The sequence below is a fragment of the Zingiber officinale genome, chromosome 4A (genome assembly GCF_018446385.1).
Source record: "Zingiber officinale cultivar Zhangliang chromosome 4A, Zo_v1.1, whole genome shotgun sequence".
Taxonomy (NCBI): Eukaryota; Viridiplantae; Streptophyta; class Magnoliopsida; order Zingiberales; family Zingiberaceae; genus Zingiber; species Zingiber officinale.
Window position 1 is genome coordinate 109,419,686 of NC_055992.1, and position 14,310 is coordinate 109,433,995.

The following is a 14,310-nucleotide window of genomic DNA, read 5'->3' on the forward strand; positions in this document are numbered from 1 at the left end:
TTATGGTTTCTTCGAGTTTGCTACTGCACCAATATTATTATAATAAATTATAATAATTTTTTGGTAAACCAGAAATCATGTCTAAGTCCATTATGAAGTTTCTAAGCCATATAACTTCTATGGCCGTCTCAGAAGCTGCCACATACTCAGCTTCTATAGTGGAGTTCGGAAAAGCACTTATGCTTAATACTCCTCCTTTGTTATGGCTTCATCTCCTAAAGTAAACACAAAATCCCGATGTTGACTTACTATTGTCCCTATCTGATTGGAAGTCTGAATCCGTGTAACCCACAGGGAGCAAATCATCTGCCTTGTAAACTAGCATATAATTTCTAGTCCCTCTAAGGTACTTTAATATATGCTTTACGACAGTCCAGTGTCCCGGTCTTGGATTACTTTGATATCTGCTAACCATGCCCATGGCAAAACAGATATCCTATCTCGTGCATAGCATATATTAGGTTTCATACAGCAGAAGCATAAGGAACTGCCTTCATCTCTTCTATCTCTTTTGATGTCTTCGAAGACATCTCTTTAGATAAAGATACTCCATACCAAAAAGGTAGAAAAACCTTTCTTGGAGTCTTGCATGCTAAAACAAGTTAGGATAGTATCGATATATGAAGCTCGAGATAAGCACAACATTCTTTTCTTGTGATCCCTTATTACTTTGATCCCAAGAATATGTGTGCATTCTCCTAAGTCCTTCATATCGAATTGCTTGGACAACCATACCCTTACTTCCGACAACACTTTGATATTGTTTCCAACTACCAAAAATGTCATCTACGTATAGTACAAGAAATACCACCACGTTTCCATCACATTTCTTGTATACACAAGACTCATCCAGACACTCAATAAATCCATAGGTATGGAATACTTCATTAATCCGGGTGTTCCAAGACCTTGAAGCTTTGCTTTAGTCCATAGACCGATTGAGCTTACATACTAGATGCTCTTTGTCCTTTGCAATGAACCCCTTTGGTTGCTTTATATGGATGCTTTCTTCAAGACTTCCATTAAGGAAAGCTATCTTGACATCCACTTGCCAAACCTCATAATCCATATGAGTAGCAAAAGAAAAAAAGAATCTGGATAGACTTAAGCATGACTACTGATGAAAAAGTATCCTCATAATCGATACCTTTTTTCAACAAGCCTTGCTTTGAAAGCTCCGACCTTCCCATCTGTCCTTTTTCTATTGTAGATGTAATGACTTTTACACCATTTGGTGATTCTACAAGCTCCCAGATTTTATTAAAATACATATATTCTAATTCTGTATTCATTGCTCTTTGCAAAGATGCTGCATCTTTATCTTCGAGTGCTTCGTCATATATTCGGGAATCAGGTTCATGTTTACCCGGGATCAAGTCCGAGGACTCTCCCAAAAATATGAATCTCTCAGGTTGCCTCACAACACTCCCACTACGACGAGACACTGTCTGTATTGTGCATCATTTGTGACACGTGTTGCAGTTTCTTGTGGTATCACATCTTGTACAGTTGGTACTAGTTTAAACGTGTCTTCTCTAATTTCCTTAAGAACTCATGGGCTTGTGGTTTCATAACATAGTCCTCTTCTAAAAATCGGGCATTAATGACCTTTTGATTTTTAGGACTATAAACCTCCTTTCGTTTCTCTAGGATAACTCATAAACAAGTGAACTCTTGTTCTTAATTCCAACTTATCAGTGTCTCCCTTCAGCACATGTGCTGGACTACCCCAAATTCGAATATTCTTTAGACTATGCTTACGCCCATTCTACAATTCTATGGGAGTAGAGGGTTCTAATTTAAAAGGTACTATGTTCACTTTCATTTCCAGAGTATATCCTCAAAACGAATTTGGTAATTCTGAATAACTCATCATCGATCTAATTATTTCCATAAGAGTCCTATATCTTCTTTCTGCCACACCATTCTGTTGGGGTGTACTTGGTGCAGTCAGTTAGGATTTAATCCCGACTTCTGATAAGTGTCTCCTAAACTCTCCTAGAGGTACTCGCCACTACGATCTCAATGTAATGTCTTGATACTTTTACCTTGGTGTTTCTCCACATCAACCCTGTACTCTTTGAACTTATCAAAGTACTTAGACTTGTGGCGCATCAAGTAAATGTACCCGTATCTCGAATAGTCGTCTATAAAAGAGACGAAATATTCGAAATCACCTCTTGCCTTGATAGTCATAGGGTCTGACAAATCAGAATGAACCATTTCCAACACGTCTTTGGTTCTATACCCCTTAGACTTAAAAGGTCTCTCGGTCATTTTTCCTTCCAAGTAAGATTCACAGGTTGGAAAGTTTTTCACCACCAATGAACCTAAAAGTTCATCGGCTATTATCCTTTGAATCCTACTCAAGTTAATATAACCTAGCCTTAGATGCCAAAGATATGATTAGTTCATTTCCGAATGTTGCTTTCTCTTATTAGAGTTAGAAGATGTGTTATTAATTTTCATTTATTGCATCATGAAATTTATTAGATTTATATAAATTGCCAACTAACGTACCAGAACAGATAACTTTTCTCTTTTTCTTGATAACAACTTTGTTATCAAAAGAGACAGAATATCAAGTTCTTTGATAGTTTAGAAACCGAAATCAAATTCTTTCTAAACTTGGTACGTAAAGACAATTTCTTACAATCCATATTTTATTCTTATCAGAGGATAAACACCTCCCACTACAACAGCTGTTACTTTTGTAGTAGTGCCAATGTAGACAGTGTTTTCCCTTTCATATAGTTATCGGGTTTCCTAGAACCCTGCAATGAATTGCAGACATGATCAGTGGCTCTTCATATCTACACACCAGGTAATGATAGATAACACCACTAAACATGTTTCAACAACTAATGAATAAAATACACTTTTATTGTTTTCATTTCTGAGAGGACAGTTCACTTTAGAGTCCAAGTTTTGTTTCCAATTATAATTAGGACTACTAAGTTTATTCTATAGTATAACAGCTAGGGGATTGACTAACATTTTAAATCCTAAGAATCACAAAAATATTTGGTCAAGACCAACACCTCAAAATCCCCGTGAATTTTGTATGTCACGTTAGTGTGGGCGTATACAAATTCAATCTTTAAGAGGAGATTTTATCCATTAATTTTATTATCTCGTCAACTTGACTTTATGACAAATAAAATTAATAGTTGGTCTATCTTTGATCAAATATTTGGTCAAAACTTTAAATTTAAAATAATATTGATTCCTCAAAACAATATTATTTAAATTCACCAACACCTCAAACACCATGAATTTTGTATGCCACGTTAGTGTGGACGTATGCAAAATCAAACATTTGTAAAAGGAGGGTCTTACCCATTAATTATCTTGTCAACCTCAAATTACCTCAAACACCATGAATTTTGTATGCCACGTTAGTGTGGACGTATACAAATTCAAATATTTGTAAGAGGAGGTTTTATCCATTTTATTATCTTGTCAACCTAACTTTATGACAAATAAAATTACCTCAAACACCGTGAATTATATATGCCACGTTAGTGTGGACGTATACAAATTCAGACATTTGTAAGAGGGGGTTTCACCTAGCTTCATGACAAATAATAGTTCGTATTCCTTTGGTCACACAAAACAATAGTATTGACTCCGTTGTGGAGGATACTATTGAATGCGTCTAAGTGTATACCATTACTTGATATTTAGTCCATTAAATATGATTATGCCCCTTCAGTTGGAGAAGATCACACACTCCTAAATAATTTCCTATAACTATCCAAAAAGGAAGTTTGATCTAGTGATCCGCAACAACCTCATTCGTTGTGGAGGGAGACACTCAGAGCCAACACGCAAGCTTGTTGCATCACTTACAAACCAGTAATGGAGACCGTGAAATTTATATAAAAATCCCTCTCCCACTTAGTTATTTAAGGTGAGGAATTTTAACCTAACAAGCACACATCACAGTATATAAAAGCAATAAATATGGAAATTAATTTTCCAACTATTATAGTCTTTTCCATCACTGTCCTTCGCGTGCTACCAGCCCTAGGATTCATGTCGTCGGGTCCATCGAGCTGCCTTTTCTGCTGCGCCTCTGGTCCTCCAATAGCACCACGCATCGCAAGGAGACGATCCGCGACAGAAAAAATAAAATTTTACATACATCGATCCTATATTCCACAAGGGAATGTACATCAAGTCTAGATCGAACATAAATGTAAAATCCTAGGGCTAATACAACTCTTGCTGTATTAGTTAATACAATCATGCACACACAATAAAATGCTCTTGACATGTCCAAGGGTCCAATCACACACAATAACCATAAGCCATAATAGTTGGAGCCTGCAACCACAGAGTTAGCATATCCTACTATTATCCTACCTAAATTATGTATGACATGTGCATAATTAAACTGAAAACCAAACACACAGAGGCAAACCCTAGCTCTGATACCAATTGTTGGTTGATCATAGGAATATCGTACCGGTTCCACTGTACAAAAATTTTGTACAAGTGTCGAACCTTTCCTAACAACCTATTGTGTTCTTTAGAAATTAAATTCGGAATCGCAAACGGAACTTAACATTATTGATTCCAAATTTAACTTATCTGTTCTTAGTGGTTTAGACTTCGATCGCAAACGATGCTTAACATTATTGATCCAAATCCACCTATGTTACAAATTCAATTAAATATTAATTTCAGAAATCATGTTCCAGGTTAAACATGGTGAGACACTAGGCCTTCTTGGATATGGGAGCAACCACCACTTCCTAGACAAAGCCTTTCAATGAAATCTAATATTTAATTTCCTTATATAACCCTAGGTTTAACCAAAAGGAACAATCGAATCACAAATTCAAAAAACAAAAAAAAAACACAAACTTGAATCATAAATTCAAAACCTAGAATTATATGCCTCTTGTGTTTGGAATGCATACAAAGAAAAACTAGTATGATGCGGAAAATAATTACTAGTTATACCTTTCTTTGTAAGTAACAACCTCTTGATCTTCTACCGTATTCCTCTTCTTATCTCGGACGTCGTGTGAGCGACGATCTTCCAAGATGAGAACCACCCAAGCTCTTCTTCCTTCTTCCAAGTTTCGGCCAAGCAAATTTCTCCAAGAGATAGCAAGTCTCGGCCACCACCACCAAGCTCCAAGGGATGCTAAAAACAAAGCCTCCTTTTCCTCCTTCTTCTCCTAGCAAGATCCGGCCACCTTCCAAGCTCCGAGAGATGATGAGGTTCGGCCAAGGAGAAGAAAGAAAAAGGAAAAGGGAGAATAAGAGGGTCGGCCACACCAAGGAAGAGAGGAGAGGAATAGAAGAGAGTTCTCTTTGTGAAGGCACCCCCTCCCTCTCTTTTATAATCCTTGGTCTTGGCAAATAAGGAAAGTTTTAATAAAAACTTCCTTATTTTCTTTGCCATGAAAAGACAATTTTAATTGATAAAAAATAATTTCCTTTTTTTTTTTATTAAAGTGACCGACCACCTCTAATTCTTCAAGCAAGGAAAGTTTTAATCACAAGAATTAAAACTTCCTAATTTGTTTCCAAAAATTTTTAAAATAAAAATTTTTCTATTAATTTTTCCTTTCATGGTTGGTTATAAAAGGAAATTTTATAAATTAAAATCTCTCTATTAAAACATGTAGATGATTTCCAAAAAGAAAAGTTATCTTTAAAATTAAAATTTTCCTCTCAATCTACAAATAAGGAAAGATATCAAATCTTTTCTTAATCTTTTGTAGAAACTATAATAGAAAAAAATTAATTTTAAAACTCGCTTTTAAAATCATGAACATGGTTTCATAAAAGGAAAGTTTGATCAAAAATTAAAATCTTCCTTTCAATCTACAAATAAGGAAAGATATCAAATCTTTTCTTAATCTTTTATAGAAACTATAAAAGAAAAGATTTAATTTTAAAACTCTCTTTTAAAATCATGAAGATGGTTTCATAAAAGGAAAGTTTTATCAAAAATTAAAATCTTCCTTTTAACTACTAATAAGGAAAGATATTAAACGTTTCACTTAATCTTTTGTAGAAAGCTATAAAAGGAAAGATTTAAATTTTAAACTCTCTTTTAAAACCATGATATCCACATAAGAAAGATTTAAAAAATAAAATTCTTTTTAATTTAATGTGACCGGCCACACCAAGCTTGGATTCAAGCTAGGGCCGGCCACACAACTTGGCTCATCCTATTTGCTTGGCCGACCCAAGCTTGCTTGGCCAGCCACCTTAGGATGGGTATAGGTGGGTATAATACTTTATTAATAAGAGGCTATGATAGGAACCGAGAGGAGGAATTGATTTTGGCTCTCGATGAAATTAAGCTTCCCGTGTTTGCCCTGAACACCCAACTTAATTTCATCAATAATAATTTATTCCATTAAAGAATTATTATTGAACTACCGCACCAATCCCAAATTATATTTTGGGTTCCTTCTTATCATGAGTGTGTTAATCTCCCTGTGTTTAAGATGTCGGATGTCCACTAATTAATTGAGTTACTGACAACTCACTTTAATTAATATCTTAGTACAAGAGTAGTACCACTCAACCTTATTGTCGTGTCGGACTAAGTCCACCTGCAGGGTTTAACATGACAATCCTTATGAGCCCTCTTGGGGACATTATCAACTTAGATTACTAGAACACAGTTTCCTTCTATAATCAACAACACACGCTATAAGTAATATCGTTTCCTAACTTATCGGGCCTATTGATTTATTGAGCTAAATCTCACCCTTTGATAAGTCAAAGAAATAAATATTAAATATATGTGTTTGTTATTATATTAGGATTAAGAGAACTCACTTCTATAATAACTAAGGTTTTGTTCTTTTATTAAGTTAGTATAAAAAGAACTTACCTTAAATGGTCCTGCTCAATACACTCAGAGTGTACTAATGTAATTTATGAGTTAAGATAAACTAATACCTAATTACACTACGACTATTCCAATGGTTTGTTCCTTTCCATCTCAGTCGTGAGCTACTGTTTATAATTTATAAGGAATTGATAACATGATCTTCTGTGTGTGACACCACACACCATGTTATCTACAATATAAATCAATCGAACAACTATACTTAACTAATAAATGTAGATATTTGGTCAATATGATTCTTATTTCTATGTAAATGTTTATACAAAAAGCTAGGCTTTTAGTATACATTCCAACATGTAATGCTTCGGCAGAGGGTTATTTAGAATCCCCTTCTAAACTGCTGATTGACCTGTTCAGGCGAATCATCCTCTCTGGGTGTCTTCCTTTTCCTTGTGTCTCGAGAGGGTGCCTCATCCGATAAAGATCCCCGATCTCTATCCGCTCGGCCCCTTTCTTTTGCTGGAGCCCATAACAGTGCTCGATGGTATGAGACTGGCGCATTAGGGACTTCCCCATAGGTGCCGATCGGCTTTTTGTTCGGTTCCCGAGTGGAAATTGTTGGATCGAAAAGAATTTAGATATCTCCATAATAGCATGATATTGTCCACTTTGGGCCTAGACCCTCATGGCTTTGCTCTTGGGCTTTCCCCAAAAGGCCTCATGCCAATGGAGATACCTTTTCTCTTATAAACCCATGATCTTTCCCATGTGTTTCCAATATGGGACTATGTTTGCAACCTTGCAACCCCAACAATCTCCCCTCAAACAAAGGACCATAGGCTTCCCACGTCCGATCCTCGACCCACCAAGTCTTCCTGCCCCTCGGTCCACCCGACCTACTAGGACTTCCTTGTCTAGTCGCAACTAGGACTTCTTGCCTGGTGTCTGGTCCTCTTGATCCGAACATAGGAGCCCCCACTTTCTTTGTTCGAGGTTAATATTGTACCCACATGGCTCAATCAGACCATAGCTCTTGTGCACAGTCGGCGGTTAAACCTTCTGACAGTCCGGGCTCTGATACCAATTGTTGGATCGAAAAAAATTTAGATATCTCCACAATAGCATGATATTGTCCATTTTGGGCTTAGACCCTCATGGCTTTGCTCTTGGGCTCTCCCCAAAAGGCCTCATGCCAATAGAGATATCTTTTCTCTTATAAACCCATGATCTTTCCCATGTGTTTTCAATATGGGACTATGTTTGCAACCTTGCAACCCCAACAGAAATTTATTCCGCTTGGTCTCCTCGCTCATCTTGGCGACCTGCTGCTGAGGCTGCAGGTTCTTATGCTTGGCGTTTTGCTAGTGCATGTTGGCACTCGACCAGCGCCTGTTGTTGCTATTGCTCCATTATCTTTGTTGCTTGGGTCTGTATTAGTGTGTCGAGCTCCTCTTGCGTCAGTGTCACCGTTGTGAATCATCCAGCGTCTTCCATCTTCTTGTTCGGATGTAGGTTACGTTCCCACAGACGACGCTAAAATGATCTTGTTCGAAAGTGTGAAGCTGGAAAGCCGAGGATGTGGTGGCTCTGCTGACTGGATGAAGATCTCACTCTTCTCTACAAAACAAACCAAACCAGGGAAGGGGCATTGGCGTTAGCCCTCCGATTCTCAAGTTAGAAACAATAGTAGAAAGAAAAAATTTGAAAATAATAGAGATAGAGATAAATCTTGTCTTTCTTCATACCCAGCATACTCTTTTATATCTTTCTTAGTGACCCTTTCATTTTTCTCTGTTTAATGATATTAATTACCGATAAAAAGCATCTTTGTCTTGGCTTCTTCGCATTCAATGATAGATGGAGTATTCTCTTTTGTTTTCTATTCCCCTTATTAAGTATCTATCTTTTCCTCCTTTATTATTTTATCGATTCATTATTAATATGTACAATGCCAATGTCATACCTCGAGCTGAACGAGTGACCCGCTCGGCCCACTCTCCTACCGACCGGGCTGACCGAACATTGGTTCATCCTGACGGTTAATCGGATAGTGGTTCCTCCGATCGACTGCTGTAATCACTTCCCGCTTGGGTCGGCATTGCTTAAGCCATGATGTTGACCGCCTTAACTTTGACCTATAGCGGGGAAATTGACAGGTGTCAGGTAGGCTCCTTCTTATCCCTGCATCAGATCCCACACTTTTTTTATAAATTATTTAAATATAACATAAGATAATTAAATATATCACAATTAATATTTTTTTTTATGAATTACAATCATAGTATATTTATATATGCTCCACTAAATCGGCTTAAAGTTAATGATATAATTAATTATCACATAGCTCATAATGTTTCTAAATGTCTTCTTAAAATTCTTATATGGAATCTTGAAATATTTTTAAAGTTCTCGGCTAAAAATTAACGTTCATTATTTTTTTTAACTTTTTTTTTCATTTTATTGTTTTAAACTGAAATTAAAAAATTAATATAAAAATGCTCTTTCGTTAAAAAAATAATATTTTTAAAAATATTAAAAAATATATATTTTAATTAAGAAAAAAGAAAGAGTGACTCAGAAAATACCTGCTCTTTTGCAGAAGGGAAGGAACTCCCTTGACCACGTCAGAGCTCCACAAGGAAAAGCTTCCTTTATCCTCACTTAATTGATCACTAGAGTTAATTATATACTAGAACAAATTATCCTTTAATCTAATCAGACAATACTTTTTGTCCCTGACTTGATGCAGCTTTAGAGTGTCTATAAAATCTTTTAAACATTCATAATTTGATTCTCAATTACAATGCATAAAGATTTTTTCCTCTAATGGAATGGAATGACAAATTTAAAATGTTGGACTGCTGAGCCATTGATTGCCATTACTTTTGGATTCACCTTGATGATTAGTATGAATTTTTGTAAGACTGAGCTAGTTATCCTAATTAAGCTTTATCAGTCCGAAGAATTGAATGCCTCCTTTCCTAAAGATAATTTATTCTCATACCTTTGTGCAACAACTTCTACCTCAACTTGAGGCTCTAGGCTTTGCAACTGCACCCTTCACCACTGATCTTGTCCGAATCGCTGAATCAACGAATGCTGGGCACGTGGCTCTCTCCTTGTTGATGACGTGGATCTCCGACCGGTCGTACGGTGTTCCGGCGAACCTGCAAAGAAATCGGGCCGGGAAGGGGTTCCCGACGACGATTCTCCGATGCTCAAGTCAGACAAGCGGACAACAAAGAAGTGGCTCTCAATCTCGGAGAATGCGTACCTCCGGCGAAGGGTGAGGACCCTTTATATAGAGCTGTGAAGAGGCTCGGGCACACATACCGAGGTGCATACGTGTCCTCTGTCCATACCTCGGTATGGGCTTGTCAAAAGAGCTTATCTGACACCATACTGCTACAGTCCGAGCACATCTATGATGGGACAGCGGGATCCTCTGTGGTAAGATCTTGTGTATGGTCTGGTCGTTGAACATATCCGCTGTCAGGAGATGTTCCCCCGATGTTTCCTTTGTCCTTGTCTCTTCTGTTCCCGCGCCGAGCGGCCAGCCACTCGGCAGACATTCGGCCGCTTGGCCGTAGGTATCGGTCCGACCGGGTGCTCGGCTGAGAGTGTTCCACAGCAACGATGCTTTATGCTTCGGCCGAGCGGGCTATCCGCTCGGCCAGGTGACCCTTTTCACTATGAGCGTCGGAAACCCGCCCATGGTCGGGTTGTCTTCTGTCCGGCCCGGGAAGCTCCTGGCCGAATGTCAGGTCGGCTCGGCATCCTTCCGTTCGGCCCGACATCCTTCCGTTCGGCCCTGCATCTTCCGTTCAACCCGGCATGCTTCCGTTCAGCCTGGTATCCTTCCGTTCGGCCCGGCATCCTCCGTTCGACAGGACATCCTTCCGTTCGGCCTGGCATCCTTCGTTCGACGTGAACTTGGGGTTGACCTCCACGTGTCTTTGACCCTCCGCCCATGAGGATCCTCCGTCCTTACCACCGGATCAATCACCATACCTAGAGATGATGATTATGATTTATGGTTTGTGATCAACATACTAGGATTCATGGTAAGAACAAGTCAAATTTCAGGAACTAAGAGCATAAGCAAAAGAGCTGTTTTCTACAATCTTTATTGGAAGATGGTAGCATAGATTGCTCTATCAATTATATAGAATTCTTGAGGGTATTATGGAGCCAATTTTGATACTTCATTAGCTTATTTACTTTTTTCAAGGAAAGAATTGTTTCTAGCAACCTTAAGATTTCTTTTATCTAACCCGTCTTTATGTCAATATGGGAGAGTTAAATCATAGGCGACTACTAATCATTAGTATAAATGACCAATACATAGGAAGACATGCTCAAACGTGTCAAATTTTAATCTCAAACTCTCATGTGATAGTATCCTATATCTTAACCATCGTACTATCCTAAAAGAAAGACAACAAAACCATAATAAATCTATAACAAGAATACGTGCAAATTGAAATGGGACATTGGATTTTACTTTAAATTGGGAAAAACTCTTGGCGCATATATGATTCATATAGGTGATAAAATATGATATTATCATGTTAGCGATATCTTCATGACTACCCCACATCATTAGAGGAATCCATTGTCCGGCATCATTTAGAGGAATCCAAATTAACAAAGACATTGGTATAGTTGATAGTTATATGGATAATTACTTAGATTTTGAAATTAATAGATATAAAATATTTTGGTGTCTGATCTCTTCTTCGTGCGAAAGATCCCTAAAACAAATCATTATGAGGATCCCTAAAATGATAACTTTCCATTTGCTCTAATCAATGATTATAATGTATTTATAGATTTTTTTTTTCAAATAAAACGCGTGAAAGGCCGAGACTTCCAGCGGCCGATGAAATATTTTTACAGGATCAGATAGATTTTTTTTTTTCAGAGTTCAGACCCGAATCTCTAGCTTGCGTTGGGGGCCCCACTTTTGTTACGCAATCAGGTGAGACCAGCTGGACCTGTTACCCCGTGAGTACCTTTCTTGCACTGTACAGTAAGTGCTGGGTATGGTGCGCGGGGCTCACACTACAACTGTCATTATTATATTACGCACGGTGGATATAAGTTTCGGTCACCGGTTTCTATCCCAAATCTAATCTATTGGATCTGTTCAGATTTCATTTCGCCGCCGCCGCCGCCGCCGCCGTTGCCGGCCGACGCAATGAGTCGGAGTAGCCACCAAACGAAGCTGAAGACTCCGCCTCGGGGCCTCTTCTCCTGCGGGATGTTCCGGAACTGCACGCAGTCCATCCTCAGCCCGACCGCCTCTCCCGGCTCCCCCACTGCCTTCGTCCCCTCCACCTCCTCGCCTCCTCCATCTGACAATCCTCCGCCTCCGACTTCCTCTCCGCCGCCGCATCCTCAGTCGTTCGGGAGCGCCAACCCGCCGCGGCGCACTGAATCCGAACGGCCTCCCGGTTCCTCCTCGTCCTCTTCCTCCTCGTCCACTTCCCAGAGTTTCACCCAGTGGAGATTCCCACTCCAGCACCATCACCAACAGCAGGCGGCACCGGAGCCGGAGCGGATCTCGCCGGCCCTGGACCCGTACGCCGCCGCGTCCTTCAACCTCGCCGAGGCATTCCGAGCCGCGGAGCTCCAGTTCGCCTCCGGCGCCCGCCTACCAGCTCTGCGCCTGCTGGAGAAGTTCCTGGCGCCGGACGCTTCGCCGACGCCGATAACCTGCCCTCCTGCAGTAATGTCCGGTGTGGTAGCTGCCCTGCGCGATCAGACCTCCGCGCGGCCTGCGGCCAAGGTGCTTCTCGCGCTGCTTCTGTCGGAGCACAACCGGAGGGCCGCGGTGGACGCAGGGGCGTCGTCCGCCGCAGTGGAGGCCGTGGCAGCGTCGGGACCAGCGGGTGTGACCGCGGAGCGAGCGCTGGCGGCGCTGGAGCTCCTTTGCACGGTCCCAGACGGCGCCGAGGAGGTGCGAGGGCACTCGGCTGCCGCTGCGGCGCTAGCAGGAGCAGTGGAAGGAATGTCCGGGAGGGGGAGGGAGTGCGCCATCGGGGTGATGGCCGCGATCTACGGCGGGGCAGATGCAAGGGATGTTCCACCGGAGGTGGGGAGAGCGGTGGTGGCGGCCATGCAGGGGGAATGCAGCGCGCGGGGGAGGCGGAAGGGGGCCCAGTTGCTGCGCGCACTACAGGAAAACGGCCGGTTGAATATCCCCACCGACACAGCCATCGGGCAGCCGTGAAAGAACGGCCTCCCAAGCAAAAGCAGGTTATGACCACAGAAAGGACGTTGGGAAGAAGATGGACGATGGGGCCGTGTCAGATAGTACGCCACTCGGCGAGAAGAATCAGACTGAGTAATGGTGTGTGTGTGTCAGTGAGACCGCTAAAATAAGAGAACTATATGTTATGTGATGTTTGTTCTGGCCTCATTTCTTAATCTCGTCCTTCTCTCTCCCTCTGTATCCTGTTTACTTGATACTGTTTACACTTCGTTGTCGGAGTCTTGGGTCTTGGCGCAGTGTTAAAGCAAAAATGTCAGTTAATTCGAACCGGTTCATCATGCATTGTAAAAGATTCCAGCTTCCTAATCTGCAGGAATGTCATCTCAATCATGCTGGCTAACATCGCCAAAACCCAGATTGAACTAATGCTTCCTTTCAACTATTGTTCTAATTTTGGACGCTTATCTAATAAAAATAACGACAAAAATGCGAGGGAAAAAAATATACAACTTGTAATAGTAGGCTCGCCTTTGACATGCCTGTCTCATTGGCTTGAAAAGGAAACAAGATCATGGGTCAGTAACTCTGTAATGAAAGGAAAGTAGAGACGCACGTTTGAGCTTCCACAAACAAGCTATAAATGATCGAATACAATAAACGAGATGAAAATTAATGAAGAGAATCATTGCAAACCTATGGGCGAGCTGTGTGTGTTAAAGCTGAAGCAGCAGTTGGTTCATTAAGACAAGAGTACAGATCCGGGGACCATCGTCTGCTCCCTTTGGCTTTTATCTCGAGTATGTGCGTTGAGCTGTGCAGTGTCACATGCTGGGTCTGAATTCAGCCTAAGGCCGCAGTGGGTTTGTGGATTAGAGACGAGCAGGCAAGGCAAAGGCCAGTACAGATACTGTTTCATTTTCCCTGTTAACTATGACTCTTTAACTCCTATGTTGTCTTAGTTTGCCTCTATTCTGTTTTGTTGCCCAGTTTTCTGACCATTGTTTCCCAGTTTATTCAATTTCTTCTCTTTCTAAGCTTTTAGTATAAACTTTTCATTTCTCACAATGAATTTAGATGGCAGATGAAATTCTATTGTTGGTGTTGGAGATTGAGATGCAAAAGATAATCGATGAAAGGTTTTAAAAGCCGTTAAAGATTAGTAAACTTAATTGAACAAAAAAAGGTATGTCATTCAAAAGATTGTATCAACTGCATTAAATGTAATATATGATAATAAAATGACAAAAATCTAGCTAATCAGCGTGTG

General features: G+C 40.2%; 1 protein-coding gene across 1 annotated transcript; it reads left to right on the top strand.

The window, feature by feature from the left end:
* The first annotated feature begins 11,871 nt into the window (after positions 1-11,871).
* Positions 11,872-13,061, top strand: LOC121972607 (proline-rich receptor-like protein kinase PERK2). The gene is made up of 2 exons (XM_042524261.1): positions 11,872-11,935; positions 11,980-13,061. The coding sequence occupies exons 1-2, from the start codon at positions 11,872-11,874 to the stop codon at positions 13,059-13,061; spliced, it is 1,146 nt and encodes a 381-aa protein (XP_042380195.1).
* The last annotated feature ends 1,249 nt before the right edge of the window (positions 13,062-14,310 follow it).